The 14,403-nt window shown below is 44.9% G+C and overlaps 1 protein-coding gene across 3 annotated transcripts in view; it reads right to left on the bottom strand.

The window, feature by feature from the left end:
- Window positions 1-14,403, bottom strand: part of FANCA (FA complementation group A) — a 66,911-nt gene that overhangs the window by 14,424 nt on the left and 38,084 nt on the right. For all 3 annotated transcript variants that reach the window (XM_077450878.1, XM_077450886.1, XM_077450893.1), the window contains exons 22-28: window positions 13,684-13,788; window positions 11,268-11,404; window positions 11,123-11,193; window positions 8,298-8,397; window positions 6,692-6,861; window positions 5,028-5,124; window positions 1,629-1,811 (exon numbers count right to left, since the gene is read on the bottom strand). In XM_077450878.1, coding sequence (XP_077307004.1) covers window positions 1,629-1,811; window positions 5,028-5,124; window positions 6,692-6,861; window positions 8,298-8,397; window positions 11,123-11,193; window positions 11,268-11,404; window positions 13,684-13,788 — 863 coding nt within the window. The remainder of the gene's footprint in view (window positions 1-1,628; window positions 1,812-5,027; window positions 5,125-6,691; window positions 6,862-8,297; window positions 8,398-11,122; window positions 11,194-11,267; window positions 11,405-13,683; window positions 13,789-14,403) is intronic.

Genomic DNA, 14,403 nt, shown 5'->3' with positions numbered 1-14,403 from the left:
ATTTTGTAAACGCTATAACTTTTGCGCAAACCAATCAAAAATTGCGATTTTTTTTTTTACCAAAAATATGTAGAAGAATACGTATCGGCCTAAACGGATGGAAAAAAATGTTTTGTTTTTTTTTTGATATTTTTGGGGGATATTTATTATAGCAAAAAGTAAAAAATAATGCGTTTTTTTCAAAATTGTCGCTCTATTTTTGTTTATAGTGCAAAAAATAAAAACCGCAGAGGTGATCAAATACCACCAAAAGAAAGCTCTATTTGTGGGAAAAAAAAAAAGACGTAAATTTTGTTTGGGAGCCACGTCGCCACGACCGCGCAAGTTAAAGCGACGCAGTGCCGAATCGCAAAAAGGGGCCTGGTCCTTTGGCTGCAAATTGGTCTGGCGCTGAAGTGGTTAAGCTGGACTGCTGGGCGCGTTGAACAGCTAATGTCAGTGCTACTGAAAGCCGGCGATCATGTGACGTGGGTTGTTTTAGGTCACATGAGGAAAACAGAGTTTCTATTCATGATATCAATTATTTTAAATAAAACATGCGATTTGGTAACAAGGAGACGCCCCCTATACACTCAAGTATACATTTTTTAATTTGGTAGATTCGTTTTTAATTATAACTAAGGCCTTACAGGCCGAAACGAGTCAACGGACTGAATCTGCGTTTTCTTCTCGGTGGCTATTCAATAAAATGAAGAGATTTTAAGAGCAACAACCGGAGTGGCGGATCATTTATTCCACATCAGCCGGCGTCTGAGGATCGACCACCCGGGAGCTCTGCTATCTATGTGGTGTATGGGGGGCAGCGCTGAACTTTTTTATAGATTTGTTTTTTAAAGCTGAACCACAAACAGCTAAATATAGAGCTGAAATACATATAAAGGCAGCAGCTTTACCTGCCAAAGGATCTCCATTTCTTTCCATCCAGTTCAGAGATTTACACAGCTCTGTGATTTTTACTCTACTTGCCTCTCTCCATGTCTGTGGCTGGACAGTTCACACCAGCGGGGCTTTGAAATTTCAAAGCCGCAGATCAGTGCGATTTGGACCTCCAATTTCATTGCGGCGTGCGACTTCATTTTAACAGAAGTCTATGCAAGTTACAATGAAATCGCAAGAGTAGTGCAGGAACCTTTTTTAAAGTCACTGCAACTTGAGTTGCAACTATTTGAATGGTTCTATTGCTGGCAATGGGATGAGACTTGTTGTGGTTTTGAAGTGTCAAATCACATGACAAATCGCACCGGTGTGAACCAGGGCTAAACGGGAAGCGGATCTCTGATGAGCTCATCTCTGCTCCCGCCTACTCTGAGCATGCTCACTGACTGTCCCCTTGTGCTGCTTTCCCCCCCCCAGGCACTGCAAGAGGCTGATTTCCAAGTCAGAGTCATGTACTTACACCGCTTGCAATAAATACATTTAAGTATTCCTGCATACGGAGTCTTTTATACCTGCCTGATATTCAGCTTAGACATGCAGAGAACAATGATGTGCCAATCCATGGCAACAAACCCAAATCATCTATTTTTATTTCTAATTTTGGTCTGACAAGTAAAAAGTTGACCTCTTTTGCTCGTGTATCGAGATCCTGACATTAGATAAATTCTGTCCCTGAAAACACAGAGCCGTACCTGGAATAAATCCTTTCTAAAAAGTTCCTGGACACGTGTCTGGCGCCATAGAGAACGCGCTGCTTCTTTCCACTCTGCAGAAGGAAGGGAGAGGGCGCTGATCACAGTCGGGGTGTCTATCTCTTCCTCCATTATGCCTTCCCTTCTTGTTTCCAGGACCAGTCTGGGTAAGAGGTGCTGAATCTGTGAACCAAGAAATATTTAATAGACGGACATTCCCACCATGAGACATCCCCACCATGGTGGGCCATGGGCATCTCCACCATGGACATCTCCACCATGGTGGGCCATGGTCATCTCCACCATGGACATCTCCACCATGGTGGGCCATGGACATCGCCATCATGGACATCCCCACCATGGTGGGCCATGGTCATCTCCACCATGGTGGGCCATGGTCATCTCCACCATGGACATCTCCACCATGGTGGGCCATGGTCATCTCCACCATGAGACATCCCCACCATGGTGGGCCATGGGCATCTCCATCATGGACATCTCCACCATGGTGGGCCATGGACATCGCCATCATGGACATCCCCACCATGGTGGGCCATGGTCATCTCCACCATGGTGGGCCATGGTCATCTCCACCATGGACATCTCCACCATGGTGGGCCATGGTCATCTCCACCATGAGACATCCCCACCATGGTGGGCCATGGACATCGCCATCATGGATAACAGACATTGCTTTCTGATGAAACTTTTCTTATTAAACTGCTCTCACGGTGGATGATGTATGCAGAATCAGCAGTGGAGCTCTGTTCTACTACTACAGTCATTACCAAGCACAATGATGGTTTCTTGCTCCCTGTATGGATTCTCGGTATTGGAGACTCAACAATTAGGCTTTGGTCACACCAGACATGTCGCTGATCATCATTGATCAATGCAGGCTCAATGCTTGGATGCAGAGAAAACAAGTTGGTAGAAAGTGTCAGCACGACAAGGGCCCTTCGGTAGTTCGATTGGCAAAGGCACCCAATTTGGTTGGTCAAAAGGATAGGCAGAAGTCGTCTGCTTGAAGCGGAGTTCCGCCCACTTTTATATCCCCACATCATCCGCTTCAGAACTGACCATACTGACTGCATTGGGCAAATTATTATTATTTTTTTCTTTGCTTACCTCGTTTCCAAGGCATTTCTATATCTCTTCCTGTCCCTCCCCTCCCTCCCCTCCGCAGCGACGTACAATTTCCTGTTGCGCACTTGGCTCCTGGGAGAGGCGTGTCTTAATTCCCAGGAGTCAGTGGGCAACCAGACACCCCGTCTGCGCTACGCTCTGTGTACAATGCGCATGTGTGAGATCGGGAGGTGCATGCTGGGTAGCCAGCAGCACCGTATCCTGGAAGAGAGTCTGAGTGGGCTTCACATGCCCACAATGAAGATGGAAGCGCTCAGGAAGACAAAATCTAAAAGGTAAAGTAAAGACTAAAAACCATGTAGATGAAAAGGGACTGAATTGGAGACATGATTTCATGTATATTATGTAGACAACCAGAGGGGATCCCGAAATAAATGTGGTCGGAAGTCCTCTTTAAGTTAAATGCCCAATTGCTTTATATCAGAATTCTTCTGATTACTTCTTTCACATTTCCCAATACTCAACTTTTCCTTCCAGACATTCCGCCAAGTGGCCAATAAAGAATAATTTCCCAAGTGGATCTCACTGCCAGCGGATACCAGACACCAAATTTATCACCTTGAACTGAGGAAGTGGAAATTTAAAGCCACAAAACACATTTTATTTTGTGAAATAAAGTAACTGGATGTAACTCCTTTAGTAGACGTCTCGTGCCGATCCTTTGAACAATCACATCGGGCGCCTCTGATAATCAAACGACCTAAAAGACTTTCTACCGCTTTGTTCACCCACCTGAGAACCCCCCCCCTAGGAGCACCCAGGATGGGAATGCCCGAGGTATAGAGAACGACCACACTGACCCTGTGTGGGCACAGCTTTTCCCCGCCCACACACCAGTCCCCCCCTCCCCCCCCCCATAGTTGGGTGATGGCAACTTCAACAATTCCAAGTCCATTTTGACCTTTTTTCCTTTTATTGTGGAAGCGCTGCATTCTGGTTTCTGAATTAATTTACTACACTATAAAAGGCTCCCCCACCTCGCTCGCTTTTCTTTTTCAGTGGGAAATCTGAGCTTTACCAGAAAGCCCTGGCCAGATCCTCTGGTCCGCAATCGATCACCAAAACCCCAGACCTTGGAGAAGACAAATGTTCTCCATGTACCCTGTTCACACCGTACAGGTGGATTGTTGTGCCGCATGTCTGATTCGTATGCAATGAAAAGCAACGCATTTCAACGCACAATTGTGCATAAAGTTTATGGGTGCGTCCACACCGGTGATTTTCTGGCACAAATCCTCTACCCCACAAATTACCCCCCCCCAAACACAAATCCTCTCCCCCACTCAAAATCCCCCCCTCTCAGTCCCCCCTCCAAAAAAATGTCCCCTCCTGGCACAAATACCCCCTCAATCATCCCTACTGGCACAAATTCCCCCTCAACCCCCCCCCCCCCCCCCCAAAAAAAAAAGTTTCCCTCCTAGCACAAATTCCTTCCCCCTTATAACACCTCTACTAGCACAAAATGCCCAAATCTCCCCCGTGTGGCACAAATCTTCTTCCCACATCCCCCCCAACACAAATCCCCTCAAATCGCCATTCCTAGCACAGCCCTCAAATCGCCATTCCTAGCACAGCCCTCTAATTTACCCTCCTTGAACAATTCTTATCCCCTGTCGTCCTCCAACTTCCCCCTCCCAAACAACCCCCCCCCCCTCCCCCACAATCTCCTTGCAGTGCCCACCCCACCTGATACCACAGTGCCCAGGGCAAGCGCCCTTCTGCCCACCCCTTGTCCCGGGTCTTGTTCGTCACTTTGTCTCCTCCAGGAATTCCCCAATAGTAGAAGAAAGAATGGAAAATGCTTCTCATATAGTGTAGTAATCTCAACTAAATCTATTGCACTCATTTTACATATGAATAAAAACCTGCATGGTCAGTAATCAGCTCCAGCGTTACCCACCAGCAAGATGGCCGCCGCGTCTCCCCCTCCAAGGAGGAGGAGCTGGAGACACGCGATGTCATCATGCATCGGGATTCGGCAGCCATCTTGCTGGTTGGTAACGCTGGAGTTGTTTACTGACATACGTTTTTTATTCATATGTAAAATGAGTGCAATACTTTTTAATTAATAAATTGAATTGAGATTATACACCATGAGAAGCAGTTCCCATTACTTCTACTATTGGGGAATTCTTGCATGTATCCTAGAGGCGAGTGGCGATCGATCCTCATGGTAGATCTGCCCAGGCGCGGCACAGACACATTTATACTTTTTACTGCGGAACGCTCAGCGGCCCGATCGGACAGAATTACCTTGCGCATGAAGAGGGGAGGGATGGAATCGGAGGACGTCTCCAGAGAAAGGAGGGACAGCCTGCAGCAGGCATAGGAAACGGCCGCTGTACAGAACCTGCAAGAAAATCATGAGAAGAACATGCGTGTCAGAGGAGGGAGACACGGGCCCTCAACATTAAGGTTTAATGCTGGAGCTGGTCACAGGAAAGGAAAGTGGCGGGCTACGCGCTCGGAGCTTCAGCTTCTTCTAGAGGCCAATAGAAGGAGCTGGAGTGAAGCTTCGAGCGCGTAGCCCGCCACTTTCCTTTCCTGTGACCAGTTCCTCCAGATGTGACCCGTGACGTCACTTCCGTGCGCTCCATGCTGGTTGCGGCTCCTCTCCTGTGGCCACAGGACGTGCTGCGGACCTGCCATCAGCACACCACGCACCAGGAACCCCTTCCGGACTCAAGGAGCCCTTGGGACTACCTATACAGAACAGCCTGTACCTTCCTTACTTCTTGTGAGTGTTTATGTATACCTTGCCATTAAAAATCTGCTTCTAATACTGCACTTAGGTGGCGCTTCCTTTGTTCTCTCCCTCTATTTCTGTGTACAGTGCCAGCTCTCCGAGGACATTATCCCTCCATTATTTGTATTCTTAAACTACTATTGTGCTTATGGACTAATAACCTCCCTTTTAATACGGATTCGGTAAATGGTGATTTTTTTTTTATTACTATTATTCTGTTTTATATTACACTGTTCCTTGCGCTCACAGTTATTTTTAACATTATACATGAATTTTTTTTACCCATCATGAACCTATTGTATTATTCTACCTATTTACATTATCAGCTCTGAATTCAATATTTGCCTGTTATAGTCTGTGATGATTTCATTGAATATTTTATCTGGGATTTATACATGTATGAATTGTACGATATGAATCTTTTACATTTTGTGTTGATGAGGTTGTTCAATAATCTTCTTGCAACAATACGATTTTTGTATGTTTTCTGTATGAATTTATCCTTTTATATATCTATATTATTTATGTGTCCCACCATTTCCATTTACAGACTGTTTAGCGTGCGCCTCATATAAAAGTCCCAACCTTCCTCTCTTCTCTTCCTCCAATAGGAATGGAGGCGACGAGCCCATTGTGCTCTACGCCTCGTTCATAGTCCCAAAAACCCGCTTTTCATTTATGAGAGAATGTACTATCACTGCTTCCTTTGCTCACTTATTTTGCACACAATATCTTCCACATAGAAAGGGTAAGGGCAGCTTCTTATCAATGAATCTTCGCATGGTGCCCAGTAACAGCCTCAGGGATTTTGGATAACTATGCAAGGGAGGCTTCCACAAGTAAATAGCATGCCGACACAATACATCTCATGCACATATAACCTTATGGAAAGATTTCTATTGAAATGAACGATCTTAGACATAATCCCCTTCAGTAAAATTGGATGCTAAACAATGCAGAACATTACATGCTTAGATAAGGTGCAAATATACCAGCAGGTAATGGGCTGTGATACAATGGACTTGCGCACACACACACACACACACACACACACACGCACACACACACACACGCACACACACACACACGCACACACACACACACACACACACGTCCTGACCATATGGATTCCATGCAGTGAATGGTATTCAGCATTTCTGTGTAAGCTCACCTGAGGACTACAGGAAGAGATCCTGAACATTGCGGGTTTAGCAGCGCTCCCCAGAACTTGTCCAATGAGGAGGCATCAGAACCCGGGGGAACCAGCGACATCCGGCAATCATGTAAATGGACTGAAAAAGCAGCAAGTCCCACTACATGTGCGTCTTTCAGGAGCGGAGTCTGAAATGAACAGGACAAGACGTGTGAATATCTGACCAAAACTGTAACATTAAAGAGGGGAAATAGGAAATAATCCTATTGGTTTGTGAATAAGAACAGAACTCTGTGTGGTCTACAAAGACCCGGGACTGAAATGTTAGATTTCACCAAAAAAAAAAAAAAAAAAAAAAAAAAACACCTACTGGTGACGTGACTGTAAAACACAACGTTCCCCTCTGCATTATGTAACAGTCCCTGGCGCTGTAATACATTCACTTAGATGGCGGCCATCTTTCTTCCACTGACCCATCACTACTTTTACGCACCAATTAATACAGATATGCATTTATTAAAACGTATTAATCATATTATGAATCGCAATTAGTGTAAATACCTGAATCCTTCCTGAAATATCAGGAAGACATACTAGAAAAGATCCAGTACTGGTGGCCAATCTGATTCTACCTTTGTGCACATGTTACCCCCGCTACTACTCCATCGTCATAATGGACACCATCACTAATAAAGTGAAGGCCAGGCGGAGGCAGGGACAAGAACGTCTCGCCATTCCTATTTTTGCTGATTATGCATGGATAAACCAGATAATCAGTGGGTGTATGAAGTTGAACATTCTTTGGCGATCTGTTCTAGACCAATCAGATGACAGACATAAAAACACACTCTATATTTTATATCAGGGGTCTCAAACTGGCGGCCCGTCAGCTGTTGCAAAACTACAAGTCCCATGAGGCATTGCAAGGATGACAGTTACAAGCCTGACTGTCATAAACAGAACTGTGTGGATTGCAACAGAGTGAACCAAGACATATATAAAAAGGTGAAAGAAGTAATATAATTAAGAGAAGTGAACACAGATATAAAAACGCACCTGCAATACCAGTGACCCACAAAGCACAACAACCTAAACTAGTATATACAGTAAATAGGAAATACCAGAATCGTAATTGTAGTCAGGCCAGGGTCATAAAATGGGAGATCAGCAGATGGGGGCAAGCAGCAAGACAGGGCAGATAGAAGATGGAAGGGATCAGGCTGCAGGGCAGGGGTACAGGATAACAGGAGGAACAGGTTCTGGTTCTGGTTCAGGGCTCAAAGACAATACCAAGGCGTGTGTGAGTGCTTGCCAGGTATAAATACACATCTCCTGCAATTAGTCTCAGGTGACACCTGATTGTAGATGATGTCAGCTCCAGATTGCTAGTAGACAACCACTGGTGGCCACCGGTACTGCGGCCCAAAGATCAGACAGTGCCACCAGCAGGTGAAACCCTTCCTGACAATGACTCCCACAGGCAAAAGGCATGATGGGACTTGTAGTTTTGCAACAGCTGGAGGGCAGCCAGTTTGAGACCCCCTGCTTTATATCAATCATTCTATAATATTCAGGATTTTGTCTGTACAAGCCTAATTATGTATCTACAGCCATATAGACTCACCTGATGACACAAGAGCTGCAACATTCTGGTCAGCAAAGCAAAAAGGGCCCTGCGATGGCCAAACAGCATCTTCACATACAGGGTTGGCCATGGTCCTTGGCTATTAAATGAGAAAAATGTTTATGGTAACAAGGTATGGGGTATCAAATATAATACTGTTTTACTGACAAGTGAAATATGTTGTCTTGACTTTCATGACTTCTACAACCTGCACTTCATGTTAACCTATTCTGCCTCAAGCAGAAGCCATTCTGACTAAAATCGTACGCAATACATTTGTATATTACCTGGTCAAAAGGTTTGAGGACATCCAACTGCTACACCTATATATAAACTTGGTGGACATCCCAATCCAAAACCATGAGCAATAATAAAAATTGGCCAACTAAAGTTCTGGGAAGTCCTAACAAGACACAGGCAGCAGGAAAATAGAGGATCTAATCTGTACCCATTTTATCCAAACAAAAAGGTTTGGGTTGGAGTTGGATTACCATTTTGCAAAACAGAACAAAAAAACCTTATAGGCCGATAATCCGATAGATCAGCTTAAAGTTTGTGGCCACCTGACCATCACACCTACCACATAGCCAAAGGTATGTGAAGAGCACTGTTAAAGCTACAGCATGCGAAAACAATGCAGACAGTTGTGCTCTTCCAGCCTTGTGGCAACAGTTTGGTGAAGGCCCTTTTCTGTTACAGATATAGGAACAAGGGAAAGAATACCGCATTCTAAACAGAAAATGTAAAAAATAAACTAAAATAAAGCAACAACTCATAAATGTGAGATATACACACATATAACATCGGGGAAAAAGTGCAGATATTTTTTCCTTTTCTGTTCCAACATGACTTTGCCCCCCCCCCCCCCCCCCCACCCCGTGTACAAAGCCAGCTCCATATTGTAAGCCAGGCCTTCTTGTCCAACATCAATACCCGAACCTCACAAATCCCCTTTTGATTGAATATTACGTAATGTTGTAATTGTAATGTTTATATTCCCACTTAAACACTCTAAAATCTTGTAGAAAGCCTTCCCAGAAGAGGGGAGCATGTTATAGCCTCAAATATAGGGCTAACTCCATAATAATATATATAATATATTAAAGGATTTGGAATGGAATGTCCAATAATTTCATTTAAATCAAATAAATAAAATGTGGCGCTGACTCTTCTCCTTGGCCAGGTGGGGTATAATCCAATAATTGGAAAGGAAAATGATCATGTGAATGAGCCTTTTTCTTGGATGAAATGTTTGGCGTGGCCTCATGATGCTTTGACTGGAGGAGAATATTTTAAGCAGAGTTCTCTTTCCAATTCTTGGATTATACCCTACCTGGCCGTATGCTCCAAGGAGAAGAGTCCGCTGTTTTTGCCATTGAGGGTATCTTACAACAAAAAGGGTTACTAGACCTGTAGGGGGTCTTTACTTGAGAAGAGAGGCTGGGCACACCTTTGGTGTACTGCGGATGGTGGAACCAATTATCACTACACTTATGCCGCGTACACACGATCCGACGCTAGGGCAGCTATTGGCTACTGGCTATGAACTTCCTTATTCTACGTCATCACGTTCAAATCCGTCGGACTTTTGGAGCGATCGTGTGTGGCCAAGTCCGTTCGTTTGAAAGCCCGGCAGACCTCAGCTGCAAAGTCCGTCGGATTGTCCGGTCATGTGTACGCGGCATTATAGCAACTGAATTTTTTGCACGTTTAATACAAAGTATTTTTTACAAGCGCTTTATTTCTATACTATTTTTGCAACTATTATTATTATTATTATTAGTACTATTATTTTTGCAGCTTTTTTTGTTGGATTTATATAATCGCTCACTGCCATTTTTTCATATTGCCATTCACATTTGCATTATAAGTTGAGGATTGGTTGGTGCTCTTGCAACGTTCGCTCATTTAGTTACACTTTTTATACCTCATGGATTTTGATTGTTCTTTCTTCACTTTGATTTCCATAAGAGTAAGTGCCACATTTATTTGATTCAAATTTTTCTGTGTGGGAACAGTTTTAATGTTGGCAGCCACTCTTTGACACTTGTAAATTGTTTTGCGCATTAGTTATTCTTTATTCAATAATTACTGTATTTATTGGCGTATAACGTGCACTTTTTCACCCTGAAAATCGGGTGCAAATAGGGCGTGTGTGTTATATGCCCATACTTCAATTTTAGCTGCTTCGGAGGGGACAGGGAGGGGGTGGGACGAGCGCTGCCAGATTACATACAGTGAGAATCTCCTGTTTACTTGGCGGCCTCTGTAATAGGAAGTCCCATCTCCTGGGTCACCATTGGACCACTGGTCTGTCTATCATAGGAGATTCTCACTGTATGTAATGTCGGCACTCGCCCCACCCCCCTCCCTGTCCCCTCTAGGCTGCAGATGGGCATCGATCAGGCTGCACTGCTGCACTGCATGCAATGGGGAGGCTGCTGCACTGCATGCAATGGGGAGGCTGCTGCACTGCAGGCAATGGGGAGGCTGCTGCACTGCAGGCAATGGGGAGGCTGCTGCACTGCAGGCAATGGGGAGGCTGCTGCACTGCAGGCAATGGGGAGGCTGCTGCACTGCAGGCAATGGGGAGGCTGCTGCACTGCATGCAATGGGGAGGCTGCTCCACTGCATGCAATGGGGAGGCTGCTGCACTGCAGGCAATGGGGAGGCTGCTGCACTGTTCCAACATGACTTTGCCCCCACCCCCCCACCTCGTGTACAAAGCCAGCTCCATATTGTATTGTATCGCTTATTACGATCAGGTGTCTAGGAACGTTTATCTATACAGTGTAACACATGCACTATAGACAGTTGTGGGTTACCGGTTAGGTGGACTGGTACTGGAGGCCGCCATGACACACTGACAAAAGCATGTGAGGAGTAAGTCTGATACCTGTCAGAAGAGAAATCGGTTAGGAAGGCACATGGTGTGCAGATTAGAACAAAACAAAATCCCATTAAACTCACGGTCAGTTCCTGGGGTTCCAGTTCTTCAATATTATGAGAAAATAGCGCCTCCGAGATCCCAGGAACGGCGTTTGGATCACCAGATCCCATCACTGCTGTCAGCCTATCTGAAATCACCGCCACCTGTGATGAGACCTCTGTAATAGAGTTCAATGTACTAGTCAGAGTGTCACTGAATTCCTGGTGACAACCCTAATATGTTGGATTTCCCATCACTTTCTCTCCCAGTGACAACCATAATGTGTGGGGGAGGTGCATTGCATACTAGCACATTATGAAATACTTACCTTAGAACAAAGTCCTTCAAGCGGCGCTCGGTCAAACGCTGAGAGGGCTGAGCTGTTCCTGCGGCCTTTCTTCCGGGTTTGCGGGCTTCGGCGCTGAGAGTGGCCGGAGCCGCGATGACGTCACTTGTTTTCGGCAAGAAGCTCTGAAGATCCGGCACCGTATGCTGGACCTTCGGAGCGCAGTGCACCACTGACATCAGCGGCGGCATGAAAGGTGAACATCTCTTAAACGGTGCATGTTTAGAAGAAACTCATTTTACTTCTAGGCAAGTCTTATTATAGGCCTGATTATAGACTTACCTGGACGTTACTACCGCTTTAAAGCAACAATGGAAAACTCTTATCTGCCCCCCCCCCTCTTCTGTTGTTGCGTTCACTTTTTTTTTTTTGTTACTTGTCCTCCCAAAGTAAAGAAAAAACACTTCTGTCCCCTGTGACATCATCACATTGGCTGCTAAAGGTCTACCACAGACAGGAGGAAGGACCCAAATGGCTCTGTGGATGTGGATCGTCCTCAGCAAGGTATAGTCATGCGTCCGCAATCCTTCACGACCCCCAATCTGTTTCTGTAACTGTGAAGGGCTCCTAAAAATGGTAAAACGTGACCTTCCCCATTCTTAACTCCAGGACTTCTCCCATCCTCTGGAACTCCCCACCCCAATCTGTCATATTATCTCTTACTCTGTCCACTTTCAGACGATCCCTGAAAACTCATCACTTCAGAGGCCTATCCAAGCCCCCATCTAACAACTGCTACCAGATGTGATGTCACCACGTACAGCGGCCACTGGCCGGACTGCAATGCCGAGATTCTGGCTTTGCTGCCGCTATTATACATTGAAATGTATGCTTTTATCCTCAGCAATGTGAGTGCAATTCATGTTTTTTTTTAAATAAATCAATATTATGTACTACGCTATGAGTTTTTATATTATATATAATACCGCAAATGGAACCAGGGAGCTGAGGATATATCCAAGGCCGCCATAACAAGTGTGGATGTGTTTGGGATATATTCTCTAAGGCGCCACTTGGCTTTTCATTCATTTGTAAGCCAACATCTTTTGGTAAGCAGCCACCCTCACTTCCACTGGACACTGGGGAGCTATATAAATCCTGAATAATAATAATATAAAAGTGCCCAGGCCTGAGCGGGCTCAATCACTGGCTCAAGGCTCAATCACTGTAATATGGGGGGGCCCCATCAGGTCAACTACCCAGATAAACTCTGATACCAAAACGTGCGGAGAGTGGACTCCTGCACTTAGTTGATGGTGAGGGAGTAGACAAACAATGCTAGGGGTTGCAATGTTTGTCCTGAATGGGCAGGTTACACATTTCTGTCTCCATCTGTGTGAGACATCAGGCTGCATAGGGCAACTCTGACAAGAGGTACATAGAACCCCCACAGAAGTATCTGCCTCCTGTTCTTGAACCGATGCATGCAGGCTCCAACCTCTTTACATACTCGGATGCAGGCACAGCTGACAGACATATATGGAATCCCCATAAAAAACACAGGAACCACATCTCTCTACGCTATATAGAGCGCTGGGATGTGGACAGCTCTAGAGCCAAGGAGAATCCATCACTTACCATGCGATACACTTCCTAACTGGCCACTGCTTTTTATGTTGCTCTACCATATTGTACAGACTTTTCTTATTGTTCTTCAAGGTTCTGATGAAGAGGGAACCCCCTCGAAACGCATCAGCCCACCTTTGAGTACTTGCCCTTGTATGCGCATGTCTAATTTCTAAATTTGAATGTGTATATTTTGTAACCCAGTTTTTATGAATACGTAGATATTTTTTTCATCCTTTTTTTGTATATGAATAAACTGTATAATTTTGATCAAAACATAAGATCACGTGCCTTCCACCTCTTTCTTTCACCTGGCTTTCTTCGGACCACCGCTGGTCAGTTTAGGCAGCGGGACACACATGATCATCTTCTAATTCCCTTCCTTTCAAAGGACTACCAATCTATACCAACAACGCCGTCACGAGCGCAGGAGAAAATCTTTGTTTACACATTTTCTTTACTAGAAGTACTAGTTTACTTTACACACAAATTTGTACATTTTGCCTAAAGTTGTAATTTACATTTACAGGCCTTTTACCACCCACCATCATATCGCTTGCCATCCATGACATATGGTCTCAGCTCCCAAAGTGCTGCCTGTAACCTCGCCATGGGCTCCTCATTCAGGGACACGTCCATCTTCTCATTGCCTAACGAATCAGAAAATCATTTAACAATTAAGCTGACATCATTCATCAAATCACCATACTTATTACTTCAAAGCGCTTCAATTCCCCCAACACAAACATCAATCGTTTCTGCTCCCATTTCATGGATTATGGGCCCCATTGCAACCAGGAACAGAATGTGTATTTGTATCGGGTGTAAAACCAGTAGAGTTTTTGCACTTGATGCGGTGTGAGGTCACAAATCACAAGGAAATCACATTTCAGTTATGGATGGAGCACAGAAGACTGAATTACCCGCTCCCTACTGGGAGCTGAACACCGGATATCATTTTATTATGTTTAATGGCATTACATTCTACCTCTGCAATGCCCTTTTCATTTTTGTTCCAACAATCTGAAAGCTTAAAGTGGTTGTTAACCCTTACAAACCACTTTGACCTATAGGTAAGCCTAGATTAATGCTTACCTGTAGGTCCAAGAAATATCTCCTAAACCTACATGGTTTAGGAGATATTTGCCGAAAGACAGGCACCGCTGTCTACAGCGCATGCGCTGAGCAGGCGCATTGAGCGCGCCGCAGTTAATGGCGATATGCCGCGAGTGTTGGCTCCCGTGCGCATGAGCGGGAGTGACGTC

This window comes from Lithobates pipiens, unplaced genomic scaffold (genome assembly GCF_037356315.1).
Source record: "Lithobates pipiens isolate NorthernLeopardFrog02 unplaced genomic scaffold, aLitPip1_a1.2 Scaffold_10, whole genome shotgun sequence".
Lineage (NCBI taxonomy): Eukaryota > Metazoa > Chordata > Amphibia > Anura > Ranidae > Lithobates > Lithobates pipiens.
This window is presented reverse-complemented; position numbering and strand designations above follow the sequence as displayed.